We start from the raw sequence: 20,271 nt of genomic DNA on the forward strand, positions 1-20,271 counted from the left end.
GTAAGTGTGCAGACGTTTTCAGACGTGCTAATGGCGACTGTGAGTTGATAATGGCTCAAAGAACACATATTGATGACGTTATGAGGGGTAGAATACTAGGGCGACTGGAGGCTGGTCAAACACAGCAGGTCGTAGCACGGACCCTCCGTGTGCCACAGAGTGTGATCTCAAGATTATGGCAACGATTCCAGCAGACAGGAAACGTGTCCAAGCGCTACAGTACGGGACGTCCACAGTGTACAACACCACAAGAAGACAGATATCTCACCATCAGTGTCCGCAGACGGCCACGGAGTACTGCAGGTAGCCTTGCTCGGGACGTTACCGCAGCCACTGGAACAGTTGTCTCCAGACACACAGTCTACAGACGACTGAACGGACATTGTTTATTCGCCCGGAGACCTGCAAGGTGCATTCCACTGACCGTGGTAAAAGGAGGGCCCGTAAAGCCTGGTGTCAAGAACACAGTACATGGTCATTGGAACAGTGGTCCCAGATTATGTTCACGGACGACTCCAGGTATAGTTTGAGGAGTGATTGCGGGTTTTCATCTGGCGTGAGCCAGGAACCAGATACCAACCCTTTAATGTCCTTGAAAGGGACCTGTATGGAGGTCGTGGTTTGATGGTGTGATGTAGGATTATGATTGGTGCACGTACACCCCTGCATGTCTTTGACAGAGGAACTGTAACAGGTCAGGTGTATCGGGACGTAATTTTGCACCAGTATGTTCGCCTTTTCAGGGGTACAGTGGATCCCACCTTCCTCCTGATGGATAATAATGCACGGCCCCACTGAGCTGCCATCGTGGAGAAGTACCTTCAAACAGAAGATGTTAGGCGAATGGAGTGGCCTGCCTGTTCTCCAGACCCAAACCCCATAGAGCATGTCTGGGATGCTCTCGGTCGACGTATCGCTGCCCGTCTTCAAACCCCTACGACACTTGTGAGCTCCGACAGGCACTGGTGCAAGAATGGGAGGCTATACCCCAGTAGCTGCTCGTCCACCTGATCCAGAGTATGCCAACCCGTTGTGCTGCCTGTGTATGTGTGCATGGTGATCATATACCATACTGATATCGGGGTACATGCGCAGGAAACAGTGGCGTTTCGTAGCACCTGTGTTTTGGGACGTTTTTCTCTACTTGTCACTAATACCGTGGACTTACAGATCTGTGTCGTGTGTGTTCCCCATGTGCCTATGCTATTAGCGCCAGTTTTGTTTAGTGTCACGTTGTGTGGTACCAAATTCTGCAGTTATCCTTAATTTATGAGCATGAGTGTAATTCGTGTGTTGAAACAAAATACCTGTGTCTTACTGCTTGCGGATTGCTTAGCGTTAACTGTTGTAAATCGCTAATTATGAGCTTGGGGAACTATGGAAGGAAAGAAGTCGAAAATTATTGCTCTGGGTTGCAGAAACCCAATTATATTGTGTAAACCACCATAATGTAAGCAAAATTATGAAAATCAGTGGGGCTTCTAATTAAAGATATTAACAAATGTACATGGCCAAAAGTTGAAGCCATACAATGCTTGATCACGTGTTACAAACCACACAAAGTCATGCATCAACTGTACTTCCAAGATGCACTGAGAAGACACGCATTTCAGCAGTGTAGCTTCACATGCTTCCTGTGATGCGACTAGAATAAGTCTTTAGTAATTGCGCGTTCCTGCTCTAGGAAAATGCAACACATACATCATCTCAGTAAACGAGAGGTAGGCTGGAGACCATTATCAACATACGCAATAAAGACAATCCAGACACATTAATGTGACTACTGCCAATGGTCGACGACACCCTTCAATAACCATTCACAAACGGCACGTAGCGGCACTAACAGTGGAGACGCGGTAAACAGTGTAGTCGTAGTTGTAGTGCAGAAACGGAGCTACTTATCTGACGTCCAAGAGGGCATAATAAATGGTTTTCGGTCAAGGACCGAAGAATTTCCGAAACGGCTAACTCTGTAAACTGTTGGCGGCCACCGCGATTAACTGTACATGCAAAAGTGCGCGATCCAAAACCGTCGTCAAGGTAACTGTGGTGCACTACTGGCCTCAGGTGACAAAAGTGAACGACGGCTGCGGAGTGTGTACGGGCGAATAGACGTGCAACTGTTGAGCAACAGACCGTCCAGATGAACCAAGGGGCTACCAACAGTGACTCCTCAACGACCGATCAGCAAACGTTACTGCGTGTGTGCTTCCGCAGCAGGTGTCTGGTTCATGCATCTGTGCTGACTAGAGATGGGCAAAACTGTTCTTTTCAGAGATTGGATCAGAACTGTTCACTCCCTGAAATGAATTAGCTCTTTTTCATGACTCACCACTCATTTACAAGAGAAAATAAATGGAAGGCACATTGCCCTTTAAACTTGGTTTATTCCAGTACTATACCTGTATTTTGATCTTATTTGATCCTATTTTGAAGTAACACAGATAATGAGTAAGAATTTTGTATTGTTTATTGAAATTTCCACGATATGACAAAGTTTTTGATTATTGATTTATTTTGCACTATCGTGGTTTTTTGGGTGATCGGAAAATGTTGTAACTTGAGATTTACATTAACAATATATTTGGCTATAATGTATTAAAATTTCATTAACCTCATACGAATACATCGCAAGCCATATATTTTTAAAGTGAACGTTTCCTTTCGAAGACGCCTGAAATCGCAAAATCCGTACCAGAATAAGAAAAAAAAATATAAATTTGACTGTAAAACGAAAGTGCTGCATATAGCCTTACGCAGAATAAAACAAGGAAAATATTGGTGTATCACATTTTGTGATACGTTTATCGGTTCGCTCGTAATTAAAGCGTAAATTCGAGTGTCCATAATAAAAATCCTATAGTAAGAGGAGTCATCAGGAACCTAATCTAATCAGTTTAAACAAATAAAAATAAAATAAAAACAATTGATGTATACATAACATAATAATGTAATATACATAGCGGTATTACTACGAAGAACAATATCCAGTGGGGACGAACTCTGATGCAGAGGTGCTGAGTCGAACAGGTCGAGCCGCGAGCTGTATTACTGCGTGAGCTGAGACCGCAGAGACCAGAGTGACACCTGAGTCGCTTTGCTCGACACTCTGGCTAGAGTCGAGACGGTGGGGTGAGCGTTGAGCGGGCGAGTTCCGAGGGTGGGGGGGAGTGGTGAACTCACCCGCTCCGAGACAAATCGTCCGTTCCCTTGCGAGCAGGTTTTTGCAAGTAGTTCCTATGTTATCCGCTAGGTGGCTCTCTGTCCTGTTGCTCACATCAACTGCCCAGAGGGCAGGACGTGCGACTGAAACGATCACCGACAGAGTGCGATGCGAAGTTAAGCTGCGCCAGACACTGCACAGTGCACACGGCAGACGACGCACAGAGACGGCACGGCATATGTGAAACACAAAATCCAATGAGGCACTGCACAATGCAGGCAGCCAAGGTAGAAGCAGGGCAGAGGCCGGCGCTGGTTGTGTTGTGTGGCGTGCACTGTGCTCTGACCAGCAGAGGTGCTGCTGATATGCTCCGTCTCTCTCTCTCTCTCTCTCTCTCTCTCTCTCTCTCTGCCGTGGGAAACGTTTGGAGCTACCGTTCTTTTTTTCTGAATCACTGATTGTTCACTCCTTTGCAAGATTGAACTCTATGAATTAGTTCAAGAGCGGATCCCCCATCTCTAGTGCTGACTGCTGTTCAACGGTGATGAAGGCTGGAATTTTCACGCCAGTACTGCAACTCGACATTCACTGAGCAGCGACAGGTGGCCATTTCTGATGAGTCACGTTTTATGCTCCATCAGACAGATGTTCAGCGGCATGTAAGGCTGAATTGTCTGAAAGCAAACACGGAGGGAGCGTTATATGGTCTGGAGAATGTTTTCGCGGCATTCACTGGATGATCTCGTCCACCGGACAATGCAACGTATCACACAGCTCGCACTGTCCGTGCGTGGTTCGAAGAGCATCAGGATGAGTTTTCTCTGGCCCCCAAACTCCCCGGATTTAAGTCCCCCGAGATCGGGCTGTTCACATCATCGATTATCAACCGAGAAATCTAGCGCAGCTGGAACGGCACTGGAATTGGCATGGCTCCACATCCCTGCTGCTACCTTGCAGCCCCTCACTGAGCCACAGCGGTCCGCACTGCAACAGGTAGTTATTCAGGCTTTTGACTGGTAGTGACAGTGATGTGATTGGACACTGCATAATGAAGGTTTCCGTTACCGACACCACGTCTCTCAGCGCGATCCATATCAGGTGCCCGGAACATGTCTTCTTTCTACCGTGGCAGCCAAAAGGCTGATACCTGTTAAAACTGTACAGATGAATTCAAAAAGTCAATAACCTTTTGTATTCAAGACAACCAGAAGTCTAATGCAAGTATGGCGTGAACCCAAAGACTTTCTTGCTTTATGTTTACTCGTAGTTAACTAACATCTCTGAGTTTTGCCACATTCCGTCTACTGATGTAGTGTAACGCCGGAAATGCATATCCTCCTATTTCCATCTATTGTACTATTGTTTTTCCGTGTTTTGTTACCTCAAGATATGACATTTCTGTGTCTTTATATACTGTAATTGTTTTACTGTTTATATATATATATATATATATATATATATATATATATATATATATATATATATGCATTTATGTCGATGTATAATTGGTTTGTTTTGTAAATACTATTTGTATTTTTACGCTGGGTTTTGCCTAGGCAAAAATATGCTATCGAAGGATTACATCGATAGGTCATGTGGAGAACCAAAGTGTTTAAGATCTTTGGTAGTGTTAACTCTGCCGCATGGAGCGCGGGCAGAGGGAGTCTGGCTGGAGTAGTGCAGGGGAGCAGGTGTGTTGTGTGACGCTCCCGCGAGTTGCCGCGCTTTTGGGGTTTGGCAGCATGTAATTGCGCTCGACTTGCTATAATAGTTTCTGACACGGTGTTGCGGCCGGGAAGCATTACCTGGCGCACATCAAGGGCCCGTTTCGCCTGGTGACCGTGTCGAGAAGGAGGCACGCCAACATCCAGCTTCTGCAACAGCGACGGCCGACAATGAGTGACTGTCGCCACCTCCTCGATCGACGGCTTCAAACCTTCAATCAATCAACAAGGAAGACTGGAAGCACGTAAAGTTTTAAAACTGTATGGCAGACCTCAGCTTTTAAAACTGTTCAAATCACAAAATTACAGCAACGTAGCTTGAACCTTTGTTGCTCATTGTCCCAATTGCATTACCAAGCAAGGTCCCTTCCTTTTCTGGAATGAACCCGAGTGTCGTTGAAATTCATACGCCAGCATTAATGTAATATCATTCCATTTCACTGCTTTAAGTTCAAAGTTCAGTTAAAGTATTCATAGCTGGCTACAATATTTAGATTACACAAGCACAAATTAAGAGTGCGAGTTTTGTTAACATATTTTAGCTTACCTGTGACTGTAGCTCAGCTTGGTACGTAATAAATTTTACTATTGTTAATTGTTCAGAATCATTTAATTCAAGTTCAAAGCTAAATCTCTTATTTCTAAATTGCGTAGATTCAAGTAGCTTTTGAGATGATTGTTGAGGTAGCCCAAGACTAACCTTATTTTACTGAATTTCGTAGTGCTTCAGAAACAAAACTCACTATTAATTTCAGTCACTGAATTAACTTTCAATTTTCCGGTTTTATTAATTCTTTTGCTAAATTAAGTCAGAGTGTAGCGAAATTTATTACTTCTGACAAACTTTCAGTTTTCACACTGCACGTGTCAACCTTCAGTTGCCACACTTTTAGTGCTAATTATATGTGCAATAACCTTTCTTTTTCAGTTATTATAGTAGTTGTCCATAGGACTGGCGACCGTAATTTTCCCCAAATCTCAAATATCTAATTACCGCTAGTTAATTGTTAATGTAACGGCCGCACATTTACTTTCTTTATTAACTTTACCCCTTTTGAAAATTAATTTCCACCAGTTTCATTTGCATTTTTTCTTTCATTTAGATGTAACCCTTTCCTCCCTCTTTACCGACAGATTAACTTCGGTGACGATTGCTGTTCCCAAATTTCCATTAGGTACACGCGGTTTAATTTTTCACTGTCATTAAGGTCGATAAGTGAGGGGGAGGTTACAGTAGTAAGAGCAGTGTGACGAAAATTTATTATCGTACGTACAGACACCTTTAAATATATATTAATAGGCTTGAGATGCTATGGAATTCATTTGATGCACTGACTATGTGTAGAAGCTTATGGAACATGTATTTCTTATATTTTGTATGTTTATAGATTGCTGCGACCGTTTGAATTATCATTGGCTATTCTTCGTCGCGACTACCATACCTTAGCATAGGATCACAAGGTTCAGCCTGAGACGAGTTAGTGGACAGTGCTGTTGGGCGGGCAGGCTGCTGCAGCTGGAGTGCGTGCTGCCGAGGGACTGGCAGCTGGCGGTGCGCGTCATGGACTGGGACCGCACCACGCGCGACGACCTCATCGGCGAGACCAGGATCGACCTGGAGCAGCGCCTCTACAGCGACCACCGGGCCCACTGCGGCCTCCCGCGCTCCTACCACACGTTGGTAACACGCCCTCACTTGCTTTGCCTCTCGCTGCGATACAATAGCCACCTGCTTTCGGTACTTCCCACAAAACTGTTTAGTTCATTTAAATTTACTTTAGGAGTGCTAAAAATCAGAAAATTCCTTATGTGGAAAGACAGCAAAGCTCCGGGCCACTGATATATTTGCCAGAGTCGTTCTTACGATTTTCATCTTTAAATGTGTTGAAGCAGTTTTCCTCTCCAGTTGATTTGGGTTGTGGTCTGATTAAGTACGTAGTTATATAGCGAACCACCAAAACTTTGTGCAGTCTGGTAGCGGGCTCATCTGTTTCTAATACGAATAACTTAAGCCAGAGATGAATAACACAAGCCAACGATGGAAAAACTTTTTTTCTGAAAATACCTTATTCTTATGTTTTGTAGGGGGGAAATCCGAATATGATACTTAAAAACTGTATCACCCACCATTTATTCACATATTACAGTTAAATTTATTAAATTAAGCGATTTTTAAATGAATTTAACATCTTTTTTATACCTAAAACAATTTCAAAATGAGGTGTAACAAATGCAGATGATGTTGGTAGCGCTACTGAAAAACATTTGCTGGCAAAAAAGGTCTATTCTATTTTTGTGTTAATACATTTCGTTTTGTTTACTGTCAACCTAACCTCACCTTCCTGTTTCCTGTACAAGTCTAATCGTGGTTGTAAAAACTCTACTGACTGTTTTTGTTAATTTGTGGTGAATTTATGATTAACAAACACCAAAGAAACATTACAGACTTTGTGTAAAAGGTTTATTTATCATACTTTGGCTCTAAACTTGGTGATCAAGATAAATCTTGGGCGCCGCGTAAGGTATGTTATGTGTGTGTTGAAGATCTGAGAAAACAGTCCAAAAAGGAGAAAAAAGCCTTTAGATTTGCTGTTCCTAAGATATGGAGGGAGTCAAGAAATCATTCCGATGATTACTACTTTTGCAGAGTTCATATTACTGGTCATAATTCGAAAAACAAGAAGGTAATAAACTACCCTAGCCTTCCGTCCGCCATCCGACCAGTAGGGCATGGTGTAGATTTGCCGGTTCCTGAACCATCAGATGATTTAAATTCTATTCCAACAGAAGCATTTTCTGATGTACGATCTGATTTAGATGAACCAGTTGATGATGAATTCCATTGTAATACAGAAAGTCTAGAGCCCAGATTGTTTCCTCAGACCGAGATTAACGATTTGGTTTGAGATCAGGACTTAACAAAAGAAAAAGTTGAATTGCTTGGCTCTAGATTAAAATAAAAGAACTTATTGAAAGTTGGAACCAACATATATATGTATAGAAAGAGAGAGCAGCAATTTTCCAAGTTTTTTCAACAAGAAGGTGATTTAGTGTACTGCTCAGATATTCCCAGTCTGATGAATGAGTTTGGTATTGAATACAAAAAGGAAGACTGGAGGCTGTTTATTGATTCATCCAAAACTAGTGATGGAAAAACGCTAACAAGGCCGCTGGGACACCAACATGATGGGGGACTACTGTTGGTCACTTCACCGAGTTCAGCAAGGCGACACATCGTAGAAAAAGCTACACAAGAAGTTTCAAAGAAAAAAGAGAAAGAAAATTCAAACCGATTCCAGCTGACAAGTGAAACGTCTATTAACACATATCATTGTTTTAAGTAGCTTAATTCAAATACAAATCATGCTTATTTTGTAACAAAGCGTTTCATTAATTTCCCCGTTTACCGTATAGCATAGAATTTTTATACATATAATAAAAAGCATATTGCTCAAAAACTATGGGCGATAAAAAATACTAAGGCTAGATTTGGATTGAGCTGATAAAAATCTATAAAGATAACCTATCAAAGTAAAAAAAGTTTTTCAAAATGTTTTTCGTTGGCGTGCGTAATTCTGCTTATTTAACATGAAAGATTTTCCTCATGGAAAGTTATTTCCTATTTAATATTAGTGTCATGGTCTGTTCAGCACCGGCGGCAAATGCTTGTATCTAAACTTCATATGTGTTCATTGCTAATTACTAAAAACAACAATTCATTTTCGAGATTTCATATGTATTGCTGTTGCCTATTAACGGTACCTGGTAATCTTTGTGTAAAATTTCATGTTAGTATTTTAAGGGAGGCACTTAACTCATATGTGTGTATCTATCATATCAGCTCAGTTACAACATTGGCGGACACGTTGAGATTCAGACCTTCTGTTTCAATAATAAGCTGATGTAGAATATCTAAGAATAATAAATAGGAAAACTATGATGACGAACGCGGCCTTAAATGCATCGCAAACTCTAGGTTGTCAGTTCATTTGTCCAATGGAAGATAACATCAAAATTAACATTTTGCACTTTACTTTCTGACACATTTTCCTGTGCTTTACAGGTCAATACTCTTCCTTTCTTACCTCCGTTTCCTCCCTGAAGTATCACGGAAGCAACAGTTAATGTATACGTACACAACTTGTAATATGCGCTGAACAGCTACATTTGATATACAGCAGAACGAAGTCCGAAGGCTGGTATGAGGTTCGTTCTGTTGTCACTAGCTGTAAATTGAAATGTGATACACTAAATAAGCAGAGAAATAAAATATATTGTTATCTCATGATTGGAACTGAGGGAGTCGTTAGAAGAAAGTACTAACCGACAGCACTAAGCCTCAATTTCGGAAGCGTTAGTCTGATCGCGCAAAATGAAGCCACAACATGCTGTTAATAAGTGGTTTCATTGTGCCGCTAAAAAGAGCTCTCTGCTGCGCAAATAGCTTTTCGCAATTGCATTTTATGTTATTGACTTTGAATTTAAACAACATATAACATGCAGTAACACAATATGAAGGTCACCCTTTCAATTAACCACCCCTCAAAGCTGCGCTTGCTGACTACACTTTCATGAATAAATATAAAATAAAGACGAAACAAAGGCACAAATACCGAATCTGAAGGACGATCTCTTCCTGTGAAAATTAATTTATCTTGTGGTTTTAATTAATAAATCGACCTAGTCGTCTGACATAACCCGTCTGATAAAATTGCTGCAATAGAATTTTCCTGTCATTTCTTGTTTCTCATATGTTAATAACCCTTAGCTTAGAACCTCACAGTCTTTCCGCAGAAACATTTAGAAATGAATTAAATTCACTGAAACGAAACGAATATATCGATGACGATGACGTCACTAAAGATGCAGTTTCACGAAACGAAATCAGTGCTATCCGTTCAGAAGTGTGGAACTTGCAATGTTTGGAATATGTGGTGACATTTCAAAATTTGGCCCGGTCGGATGCTAATTTTCAGTACCTACTAGATCTTCAAAACATTAATTAACATCAGATTATACGTCCTTACTCTAGTCAACCAGTTCAAACTTCCGTCACTGCATTCTAATATACCACTTCTAATTTATTCGAACTAAAAATTTAATCTATTGATAAAAATTAGGTCTTCAAACATTTCAAGGTTATTGTCGGAGAGATAATGGTAAATAATTTATACGAGTAACATGCCATGACAACATTGTTTTATTTGATGTAGCATTCATCCACTAAATGTGAGGTTATTATACCGCATTAGCACATAAATCATTCCAAGAGCTTAACATCGAACGCATAAGCAAATAAATCATTCCAAGAGTTTAACATCGAACGCATAAGCAAATAAATCATTCCAAGAGCTTAACATCGAACGCATACCCATACCCATCATGTTGCAAACGTATATTGCCAACTGTTGGTAGCGGATGAGACGCTGAGCACTGAAGGAGCACTTGGGATGCAGGAAGGGCTACAACGCGTGGCGCGACGCAGAGCGTCCGACGCAGATCCTGGAGGGCCTGTGCCGGAAGCAGGGGCTGCGTGCTCCTGAGTACCTGGCCGACGACACGCTCAGTGTGGCCGGAGCCACGTACTCCCTGCCGTTGACCGACCAGTCCGCCGGTAATTCACTGCAACACCTTGCACCCTGCTCACTTCCATAATGCAGTGTGTTTTACAGCGCCAGGTGGGAGATACAGTATATGCACAAACTGAACTGGCTGATTACCAGGTTCAAAACAATTGTTACGAAAGAAATATGCAATTTTACGCGTCATGATGACCAACTAAAACATTATAGTTGCAGACATAGATGAGACATGCGGTTACTGGAAACGTTTACTAACCTACGTGTGTGCAGTTATACACTGAAGAGCCAAAGAAACTGGTACACCAGCCTAATATCGTGTAGGGCCCCCGAGAGCACGAAAAAGTGCCGCAACACGACGTGGCATGGACTAATGTATGAAGTAGTGTTGGAGGGAATTGACACCATGAATCTTGCAGGGCTGTCCATAAATCTGTAAGAGTACAAGGGGTGGAGATCTCTTCTGAACAGCACGTTCCAAGGAATCGAAGATATGCTCAAAATGTTTATGTCTGGGGAGTCTGGTTGCCAGTGGAAGTGTTTGACTCTGAAGAGTGTTCCTGGAGCCACTCTGTAGCAATTCTGAAAATGTGGGGTGTCGCATTGTCCTCCTGGAATCTCCCAAGTCCATCGGAATGTACAATGGACATAAATGGATGCAGGTGATCTGTCAGAGTCGTATCCAGACGTATCAGGGGCCCCATATCACTCCAACTGCACACGCTCCAAAAAATGGTTCAAATGGATCTGAGCGCTATCGGACTTAACTTATGAGGTCATCAGTGCTCTAGCACTTAGAACTACTTAAACCTAACTAACCTACGACATCACACACTTCCATGCCCGAGGCAGGATTCGAACCTGCGACCGTAGCGGCAGAGTGGTTCCAGACTGTAGCGCCTAGAACCGTTTGGCCAGCACACGCTCCACACCATTACAGTGACTCCACCAGCTTGAATAGTCTCCTGCTGAAATGCAGGGTCCATGTTCAAATGTTCAAATGTGTGTGAAATCTTAAGGGACTTAACTGCTAAGGTCATCAGTCCCTAAGCTTACACACTACTTAACCTAAATTATCCTAAGGACAAACACACAGACCCATGCCCGAGGGAGGACTCGAACCTCTGCTGGGACCAGCCGGACAGTACATAACTGCAGCGCCTTAGACCACTCGGCTAATACGCGCGGCCCAGGGTCCATGAATTCATGAGGTCTCTATATCCGTAGACGTCCATCCACTGGACACAATTTGAAACTAGACTAGTTCGACGAGGCAACGTGTTTGCAGTCATCAACAGTCCAATGTCGGTGTTGACAGGTCCAGGCGAAGCATAAAGCTTTGTGTCATGCACTCACCAAGGGTAGGCGACTGGGCCTTCGGCTCCGAAAGCCCATATCGATGATGTTCCGTTGACAGTTTCTGACGGCCCAGCACTGAAATATGTAGAAATTTGCGGAAGGGTTGCACTTCTGTCATGTTGAAGGATTCTCTTCAGGTGACGTTGGTCCCGGTCTTGCAGGATCTTTTCCCGGCCGCAGCGATGTCGGAGATTTGATGTTTTACGGGATTCCTGACGTTCACGGCACACTTGCGAAATAGTCATATGGGAAAATCCCCTCTTCCTGTCTACATCAGAGATGCTGTGTCCCCTCGCTCGTGCGCTGACTATAACACCACGCGTTGTTTTACGTAGGCGTTGCCGACCGCAGTGCCGTATTCTGTCTGTTTACATGTCTCTGTATTTGAATACGCATGCCTATACCAATTTCTTTGGCACTTCAATGTGAAAGGAGATAACTGTAAATTTGGTTCTTACGGACATTCTACAAAAATATAGGTGAAGCAAAAGAACAAGACAGCATAGTATAGAGGGGCCGAGCAGAGACACCTCTGCACTCACCACACCTACTGGGAACCTACAAAGCATCTTCGATACCAGTAAAACATTATTAGAGTTAAATCATTTATTCACAGTGTTTACAAGCCGTTGTTCTTCCGCACCGCCCGCAGCTGTTGCACATTCAGCTACGTGTAGTAGTGTAACTGACATTTCTCCAGTCATGTCGGTAGTTGCACTCCCAGGAGAAGCGTTGGCGAGCCCAGGCTGTAGGGGTTTCCGGCGAGCAGGGGCGGCCTTTGCCCAGCACGAAGCGATCTCGCGGTATCTGCTGGAAAGTCTTCAGTCCCACTCCAAAATCTACGATGACCGTTGATGATCCATCTGTGATTTACCTGTGTCGGTATTCGAGTGGTAGGTTGATCTCTTCCTAGCACGTGGTAGGTTTGAGCTCCTGAAGGTGCAGGAGTGTTGAACAGGAACATGAAACTCAAGAAGCCCTATTACTGGCTTCCACGTAGAAGTTCAGTGCTGTTATCTCCCTGCAATGTGATGATGTCGAAAAATAGTTTTTCCTTCAGTAGATGAATACTCTTCATTTTGCTATATTCGCTTAACAGGTTGTTAACTGCTGTGTCAGCCGCGCTGGGTAGCCGCGCGGTCTGGGGAGTCTTGTCACGGTCCGCGCGGCTCCACCCTTCGGAGGTTCGAGCCCAACCTCGGGCATGGGTGTCCGTGTCGTCCTTAGAATAAGTTACTTTAAGTTAAGTTAGGTAATGTGTAAGCTTAGGGACCAATGACCTCAGCAGTTTGGTCCATAAGCCCTTACCACAAATTTCCAAATTCCCAAACTGTTGTGTCAGTTCCTCGCTGTGTGCTCTTGTGTAAGAGAGAGCGTCTTTCACCTTGTCTTACGAGCTTACACTTATGCTTGTCTCACTTTCTTTGGTTTTCTGTCACAGTCGCTGAATGCGTATTGTCACTCGGCAGACTGTGTTGTAACGCGTTGACGGTCTGACCCACTTGCGATATAAAGGCTGGCTCCCTGCTTCTATCTCTGTCTCTGATATGACTTGAATTTGCCTTTGGCAATGTTAGTGAGTTTTAATATAAAAAAATTAATGCTTTCAACCCATTTCCATTCAGTGCCACAACAATATTATTTGTTTTTTTATTTGCCATTCACAGTTTTCAAGTAACGTAAACGAATTCTGTCCGTAGAAGAATGGTTACTACGTAATGGCTAATAGCAGTCGCATCAAATGCTAATGTCGTCATTACAGTGTAGAATGGGATATGTCAAATTATCTTTGATTGCTGTTTTCCCTAGAGACTTGCTTATTTTTCATATCGTGTCTTATCTTTCAACTTTTATTCAGATTCCATCAGAGATGTCTGGACTTGATCCTAATTTCTCTAATGTCTTTCATTCATTCTCAGTTTTAGAAGATGTATATAAATTTTTGGTAGACGTTTCATTTATTAGTTGATTCTGAATCCTATCAGAATGTTTGTTACTGAGCATTTGCGATTGTTACATTGGTCAGTCTTCTTTAAATAAATATTATGGCAAGTAAACGCTTGTGAGACAGAGTTACCTGGACCTGCAGAGTTTCAACTAGCGCTAATTGTGGGCCTCCATTTAGCCAGCTGGTTGAATCCTTCAGTATCCAGGTCTGTATGTCATTTGGATAGTACTGTGGCCTGGTGTTGGACTGCGTAGGAACATAAGGACAGGCATACTTGCCAAGGTTCCAGACGACCGTGTCGGGCCACTACAAGTGTATTGTGCACCAAGGCCATGGTAACCCCTTTACATGTTCGCCTGAGATCCGAGAACGAGCAATGAATCCGCTACAACATTCTGCATCATGCCACACCATTTTTCAGGGACTAACAACTGTGGCGCTAGTGCATTGCTATCCAATGCCTTGGCTATCGTTAACACCACTACACAAACATCTTAGATTGGAAAGTTGCCATGGCTGATAAGCTTGGTCTGTTGGTGAATGGTATCACATAGTATATAGTGACGAATTACGGTTCTACTCTACCTTGGATTGAACACTGTCTTGCAGCGACCTGAAGAAAGGATCCATTCTTCTTGACTTGGACGGCACATCTGTCTTGGTCCTGGCGTCACTGTTTGGGTACTTCAGGTCACTGCTTGTAGTGACTGAGGGAACTCTGACGGCACAACGATTAGTCACAGACATCCGGCGTCCTCTTGTGTTAGCTCGTGTGTGACAGTATTGTGAAACCTTTTTCCAACAGGACAATGCTCGTCCACACGTGGTACGTGCCCCTGTGAACTGTCTGCGATATGGTGATGTTTTACTCCCGTGGATAGCAAGATCCCCAAACCTGCCCCCGATAGAACTTGTGTGGGACCAGCTCAGACGTGAACTTCGTCCAAGTTCCAGTATCAAGGATGTCGAGAAGAGCTGTGGGCTAGCTTACCTCGGGCGACTTTATGACACCTTTCCTAACCGCATTAGTGCTTGCATCCGGACCGGAGGGGGTGCCGTGTCGTAATGACAAGTGAATTCATAGTAACGAGTTTTTCTAAATTTGACTCGATATTGTAAGCACTGAAATAACTTCACCTACCTTCTTAATTTGTGAAGTTTCATTTCATGTCCTCCTCCCCTTATTGGTACTTAACTTTTTTTTGTCAGGCAGTGTATCCACTTTTTGTTGCGGGTGTGCCTGTTATGAAACTTATTTTTCTGCCAAACTGTTCGTTGAATGCACTTTTCACAATTTTTATATGTTTATATGGAATTTACTGTTCTGGATACTTGTAACAGTTATCAAGAGCCTTCTAAGTTTTTTTTTATTATTCTAGGTATTTTCCGGTGCTTGTGACTCGATTACCGAGTTGCTTTTATTTTCTGAGTTCAATGATTACGCTTTATCTTTGCTGTTGCTTAAACTTGGAGCCATGTGCGATGTTCTGTAGTTCTATTGCTTTGACAAGAGTATGGAGACACTGAGAATGACTGACACTTCAAATGCACTGTAATGAAGTATTCTTAAATCATGTCTCTTACTTGTGTCCCGTGTGTGTATCAATCTCAGGATCAGTCCACTGGTAGACATGGCACATAGATGTGATTTTCAATAGCTACGATATTACTGTGTCTTTACGAAAAAATTACTAAAAAATGTAGTTCAAATATTTAAAAAAATATTTCAGTCACTATAACTGAAGCTTATACCGTTGAAATGTCTTCGTTACTTGTGAAGAAAGAGTCTCTATTCCACACAACCTTGATTTCGACGACGACAACAACGAACCTGACGTTAAAATGATTCTTATGTAATGCCATGATTATATCAATGACCAGATACGGCTTGTCCTTGATTCTGAACTGTAGTATGATGATGAAATAGTTGTCTGCTTTTCATATTAAGCAAATGACAGATTCTACATCCAAAGTAATATTACAAATGCCTGTTATCATTTCACGGCTAAACCGCTGAACCGATTTCGATGAAATATGATATGGCGATAGTTTGAAACCCGAGGAAGAACGTAAGATACTTTAGAAAGTGTGTAGTAGAAGGCATTTATTGATTTGAAGAGTATTACACGGATTAAGGAAACATACATACTGAAACTTACTGGCAGGAAGTTTCATACCAGCACACACTCCGTTGCAGAGTGAAAATTTCATTCTGGAAGTATATATGATTTTTGAAAACGCTGTTTACTCTTTGTAGGGTAATGTTTATGTTCACAGGCTCCAGTTCTGTAAATAGTTTTTGTTTGTATTGTCTATTTTTCTTTGAAAACAAATTACATTCTGAAAAGCACAGAGACGGAGTAAGAGGTCTAGACATCAGTTGTTTTGTTTGGGTGTGTGATATTTGTGACCAAACAACATTTAGAATTTACAATACTGTGTTTTTTGATTAATTGTACAACAGGACCAACAAGTGGTGACCCCAGCGTGATCCAAACAAAAAATATTCTCTAAGGTTGATGTCCCCAAAGCATATTACCAAATCCCCTAGCTAAAAGTGATAAGGAAAAGTGTGCTGTGATTGCACGCTTTGAACTTTATGGATTCAGTTTCATGCCGTTTGGCCTCAGGAATGCATCCAGTACCTTTCGGAGATTTACTAAAATTGTGAGAGATTAAAATTTCTGTTGTGAATATTTAGATGATATACTGATAGTTTCTAGCTCTCCAGAACAACATACTTAACATTTAACTATCCTGTTTGAACGATTCAACAATGTTGGTTTAAGAATTAATATGGTAGATTCTGTGTTTTGATTTCACGAAGTTACTTAAATCACCTAATAAAAGCAAGTCTTCTGGTCCAGATTGTATACCAATTAGGATCCTTTCAGAGTATGCTGATGTAATTGCTCCATACTTAACAATGATACGCAACTGTTCATTCGACGAAATATCCGTACCCAAAAACTTGAAAGACTGGAAAGTTGCAGAGGTGACTCCAATATTCAAGAAAGGTAGTAGGAGTAATCCACTAAATTATAGGTCCATATCATAACGTCAATATGCAGCAGGATTTTGGAACATCTATTGAGTTCGAACATTATGAATTACCTCGAAGAAAACGGTCTATTGACACACAGTCAACATGGATTTAGAAAACATTGTTCTTGTGAAACACAACCAACTCTTTAATCGCATGAAGTGTTGATGCTATTGACAAGGAATTTCAGATTGATTCCGCATTCCTCGATTTCCGGAAAGCTTTTGACACTGTACCACACAAGCGGCTTGTAGTGAAATTGCGTACTTATGGAATATCGTCTCAGTTATGTGACTGGATTCGTGATTTCCTGTCAGAGAGGTCACAGCTCGTAGTAATTGACGGATAGGCATCGAGTAAAACAGAAGTGATTTCTGGCGTTCCCCAAGGTAGTATTACAGGCTCTTTGCTGTTCCTTATCTATATAAACGATTTGGGCAGCCGTCTTAGGTTGTTTGCGGAAGACACTGCCGTTCATCGACTAATAAAGTCCTCAGAAGATCAAAACAAATTGCAAAACTATTTATAAAAAATTATCTGTATGGGGCAAAAATTGGCAGTGGACCCTAAATAACGAAAAGTGTGAGGTCAAGCGCGAGGTCATCCAGTGCTAAAAGGAAATCGCTAGACTTCAGTTACATGATAAATCAGTCAAATCTAAACGCCATAAATTCAACTAAATACCTAGAAATTACAATTACGAGCAACTTAAATTCGAACGAACACATAGAAAATGTTGTGGGGAAGGCTAATCAAAGACTGCGTTTTACTGGCAGGACACTTAGAAAATGTAACAGATCTACTAAGGACACTGCCTACACTACGATTGTCCGTCCTCTTTTAGAATACTTCTGCGTGGTGTGGTATCCTTACCAGATAGGACTGACGGAGTACATCGAAAAAGTTCAAAGAAAGGCAACACGTTTTGTATTATCGCGAAATATGGGAGAGAGCGTCACAGAAATGATACAGGATTTGGGCTGGAAAACATTAAAAGTAAGACGTTTTTCGTTGCGGCGGAATCTTCTCACGAAATTCCAATCACCAACTTTCTCCTCCGAATGCGAAAATATTTGTTGACACCGACCTACACAGGTAGAAACGAACACCATGATAAAATATGGAACTCAGAGCTCGTGCAGGAAAAATATAGGTGTTCGTTGTTTCCACGCGCTATAGGACATTTGAATGATAGAGAATTGTGAAGATGGTTCGATTAGCCCCCTGCCAGGAACTTAAATGTGATGTAGATGCACAGTAGATGTAGATGAACACAGAAGGTACCAAAGAAACCCAAAACTAGTAAAGTCGATAACTAATTTCAAATTTCCAGGAACCGTGTCGGAATGGCGTCGTTTCCTTGACACACTGAATTTTTACCGAAGACATTTGGAAGAGATCGCCGAACATCAAGCTGTTCTAAATGATTACTTGAAGAATACCAAGAAAAACGACGAAAGAAGCATACAGAAGGTAGAGGATGCATTAAAGCAGTTCGAGAAGTGCAAATGGATCTTACAAACGCAGCACCTTTAACATTCCCGAATTTAAACAATGAGCTTGTAATACTTGTAGATAATACTGTGGCTGACAACCTATTCAGACTGGAAGAATTAGTACCAACTAGTTACGAAAAGATAGCAGACTCTCAAGTGAATGATCAAGAATTCGAGAAACTTCACTCTAGTTCTCATACCTCATCGAAGTTTAAACAGCAGGAAATCATTTGTAGAAGATTATTATGGAGTGATGTATCAAAGAGTAACATTCGACCTTTATATTCCTCAGCAATTTAGATATTAGGTTTCTTCAGTATTACCACAGTATGATGAAAAATGTTATTACGCCTTTGTGAAATTAGCAACGAGCAGATTCATTTGGTCAAGCATCGAACAAGACATCCAAAAAATGGGCGTAATCATGCACAGTACGCCAAAACAACGAAGTGACTAGACATACTAAATCTCCTATTGGCCAGTTTCAAGCCACAAAGGGACTATTTAAGGTGGTACACGTCGATCCAGTCGACCTACCTTTGAAATTACATCAGTCGGTTCCGTAACTGGACAGAAATTCTACTACGTGATGGTCGAGCAGAACAGTGACGCGAGCGTTTTATAACTCCTGGATCACTAGATTTGAAGCAACTAACCAAGTAGTAACTAATCAAAGAAGACAGTTCCAACCAGAGCTGTTCCTTGCATTAGGTAAGATTTGAGATTCTAAATTATCACAAACTACGGCATATCAGTCACGATTAACTGTGAAAATAAAGAGATACCATCGAACATTCAAGGCAGCCATCAGAGCACATGGTAAAAATAAATGAAGTGACATCATTCCAGAGCAAATGGTGAAAATCAGTGGAATGACATCATTTTTAAAATTCTCCTAGGAATGCGTTGATTTGTGAGAAAAGAAAATAATTCAAAAGCTCCTGTGACGCTGTATGGCACAACTCTAAAGTTGCCTGGTGATTTCATTGTAAGGTCGGAAAACAAACCAGAAGTAGATCTTCCAGTATTCACTTCTCAGTTACGTTAGTAAGTGGATAAACTACGCCGTTCACAATGTTCACACAAGGTAAAGGAAATACCATTCCGTAGTAAAGATCCGCATAATACAACTCCTGAATTTGTGAGGAATGACAAAGTGAAGGCCAAGCCTCCTTGCGAAGGCTTCCATGAAGTTCTGGAGTAAAAACACAATATTTCACCCTAAAAATTAAGTATGTGCCAACTGACATCTCATTTGACGGACTGAAACCTGCCAACATCCTTGTGAACACGAATACCAGTGGCCGACAGGATAACCTACAGAGCACTTCACCTGAGAATGAGTTACCCATACCTCCAAGAGGCTCACTAAAGAAATTTACTCGATTTGGACGAGTTGTGAAATTCTCGAAGCAACTGCCTTATATTGATTGAATTTTCCGTCGGTTCTTGCTAGAATATTTTATACATAATGAATGAAACACGAACAACAATGGTGTAATATTCTACAGTATATATTGTATAATATTACACCAATGTGTGTGTTTTATTTGTTAAGTAATTGACTTAGATACTGAGGGGGGGATGATGTAGGGTTACGTCTCTGTTTATAACCTACAGTTCAGTAATCAGTTCTTCTTTATATTGACTTTTTCTCCTCTTTGAAAACAAATGAAATTTTGAAATGCACGCAGTAAGAAGTCGTCATATCAACGGTTTATTTGACTGTGTGATATTTGTCTTGTAACGAATGGAAGTTTCTAAATAATAATTTTGAATTTAAATATTCTGTGATTAATTGTACAACAGGACTAACAGTCTTTACCTTGTGAACCTCATCATACTTGTGAAAATGTTGAATAAGGACAGCTGCGACAGTAAAATATCTGTATTCAAAGACACGAACGGTTTCGCAAACTATATTTGCATTAGCAGGTATTTACCTGAACACAAATACAT

At 41.6% G+C, this 20,271-nt stretch overlaps 1 protein-coding gene across 1 annotated transcript in view; it reads left to right on the plus strand.

Annotated features, from left to right (window-relative positions):
- The window catches only part of LOC126103249 (otoferlin-like), a 159,481-nt gene that overhangs the window by 105,692 nt on the left and 33,518 nt on the right, over positions 1 to 20,271 (plus strand). Inside the window, exons 10-11 of the mRNA XM_049912330.1 lie at positions 6,394 to 6,564; positions 10,344 to 10,501. Coding sequence (XP_049768287.1) covers positions 6,394 to 6,564; positions 10,344 to 10,501 — 329 coding nt within the window. The remainder of the gene's footprint in view (positions 1 to 6,393; positions 6,565 to 10,343; positions 10,502 to 20,271) is intronic.

This window comes from Schistocerca cancellata, chromosome 1 (assembly GCF_023864275.1).
Source record: "Schistocerca cancellata isolate TAMUIC-IGC-003103 chromosome 1, iqSchCanc2.1, whole genome shotgun sequence".
Lineage (NCBI taxonomy): Eukaryota > Metazoa > Arthropoda > Insecta > Orthoptera > Acrididae > Schistocerca > Schistocerca cancellata.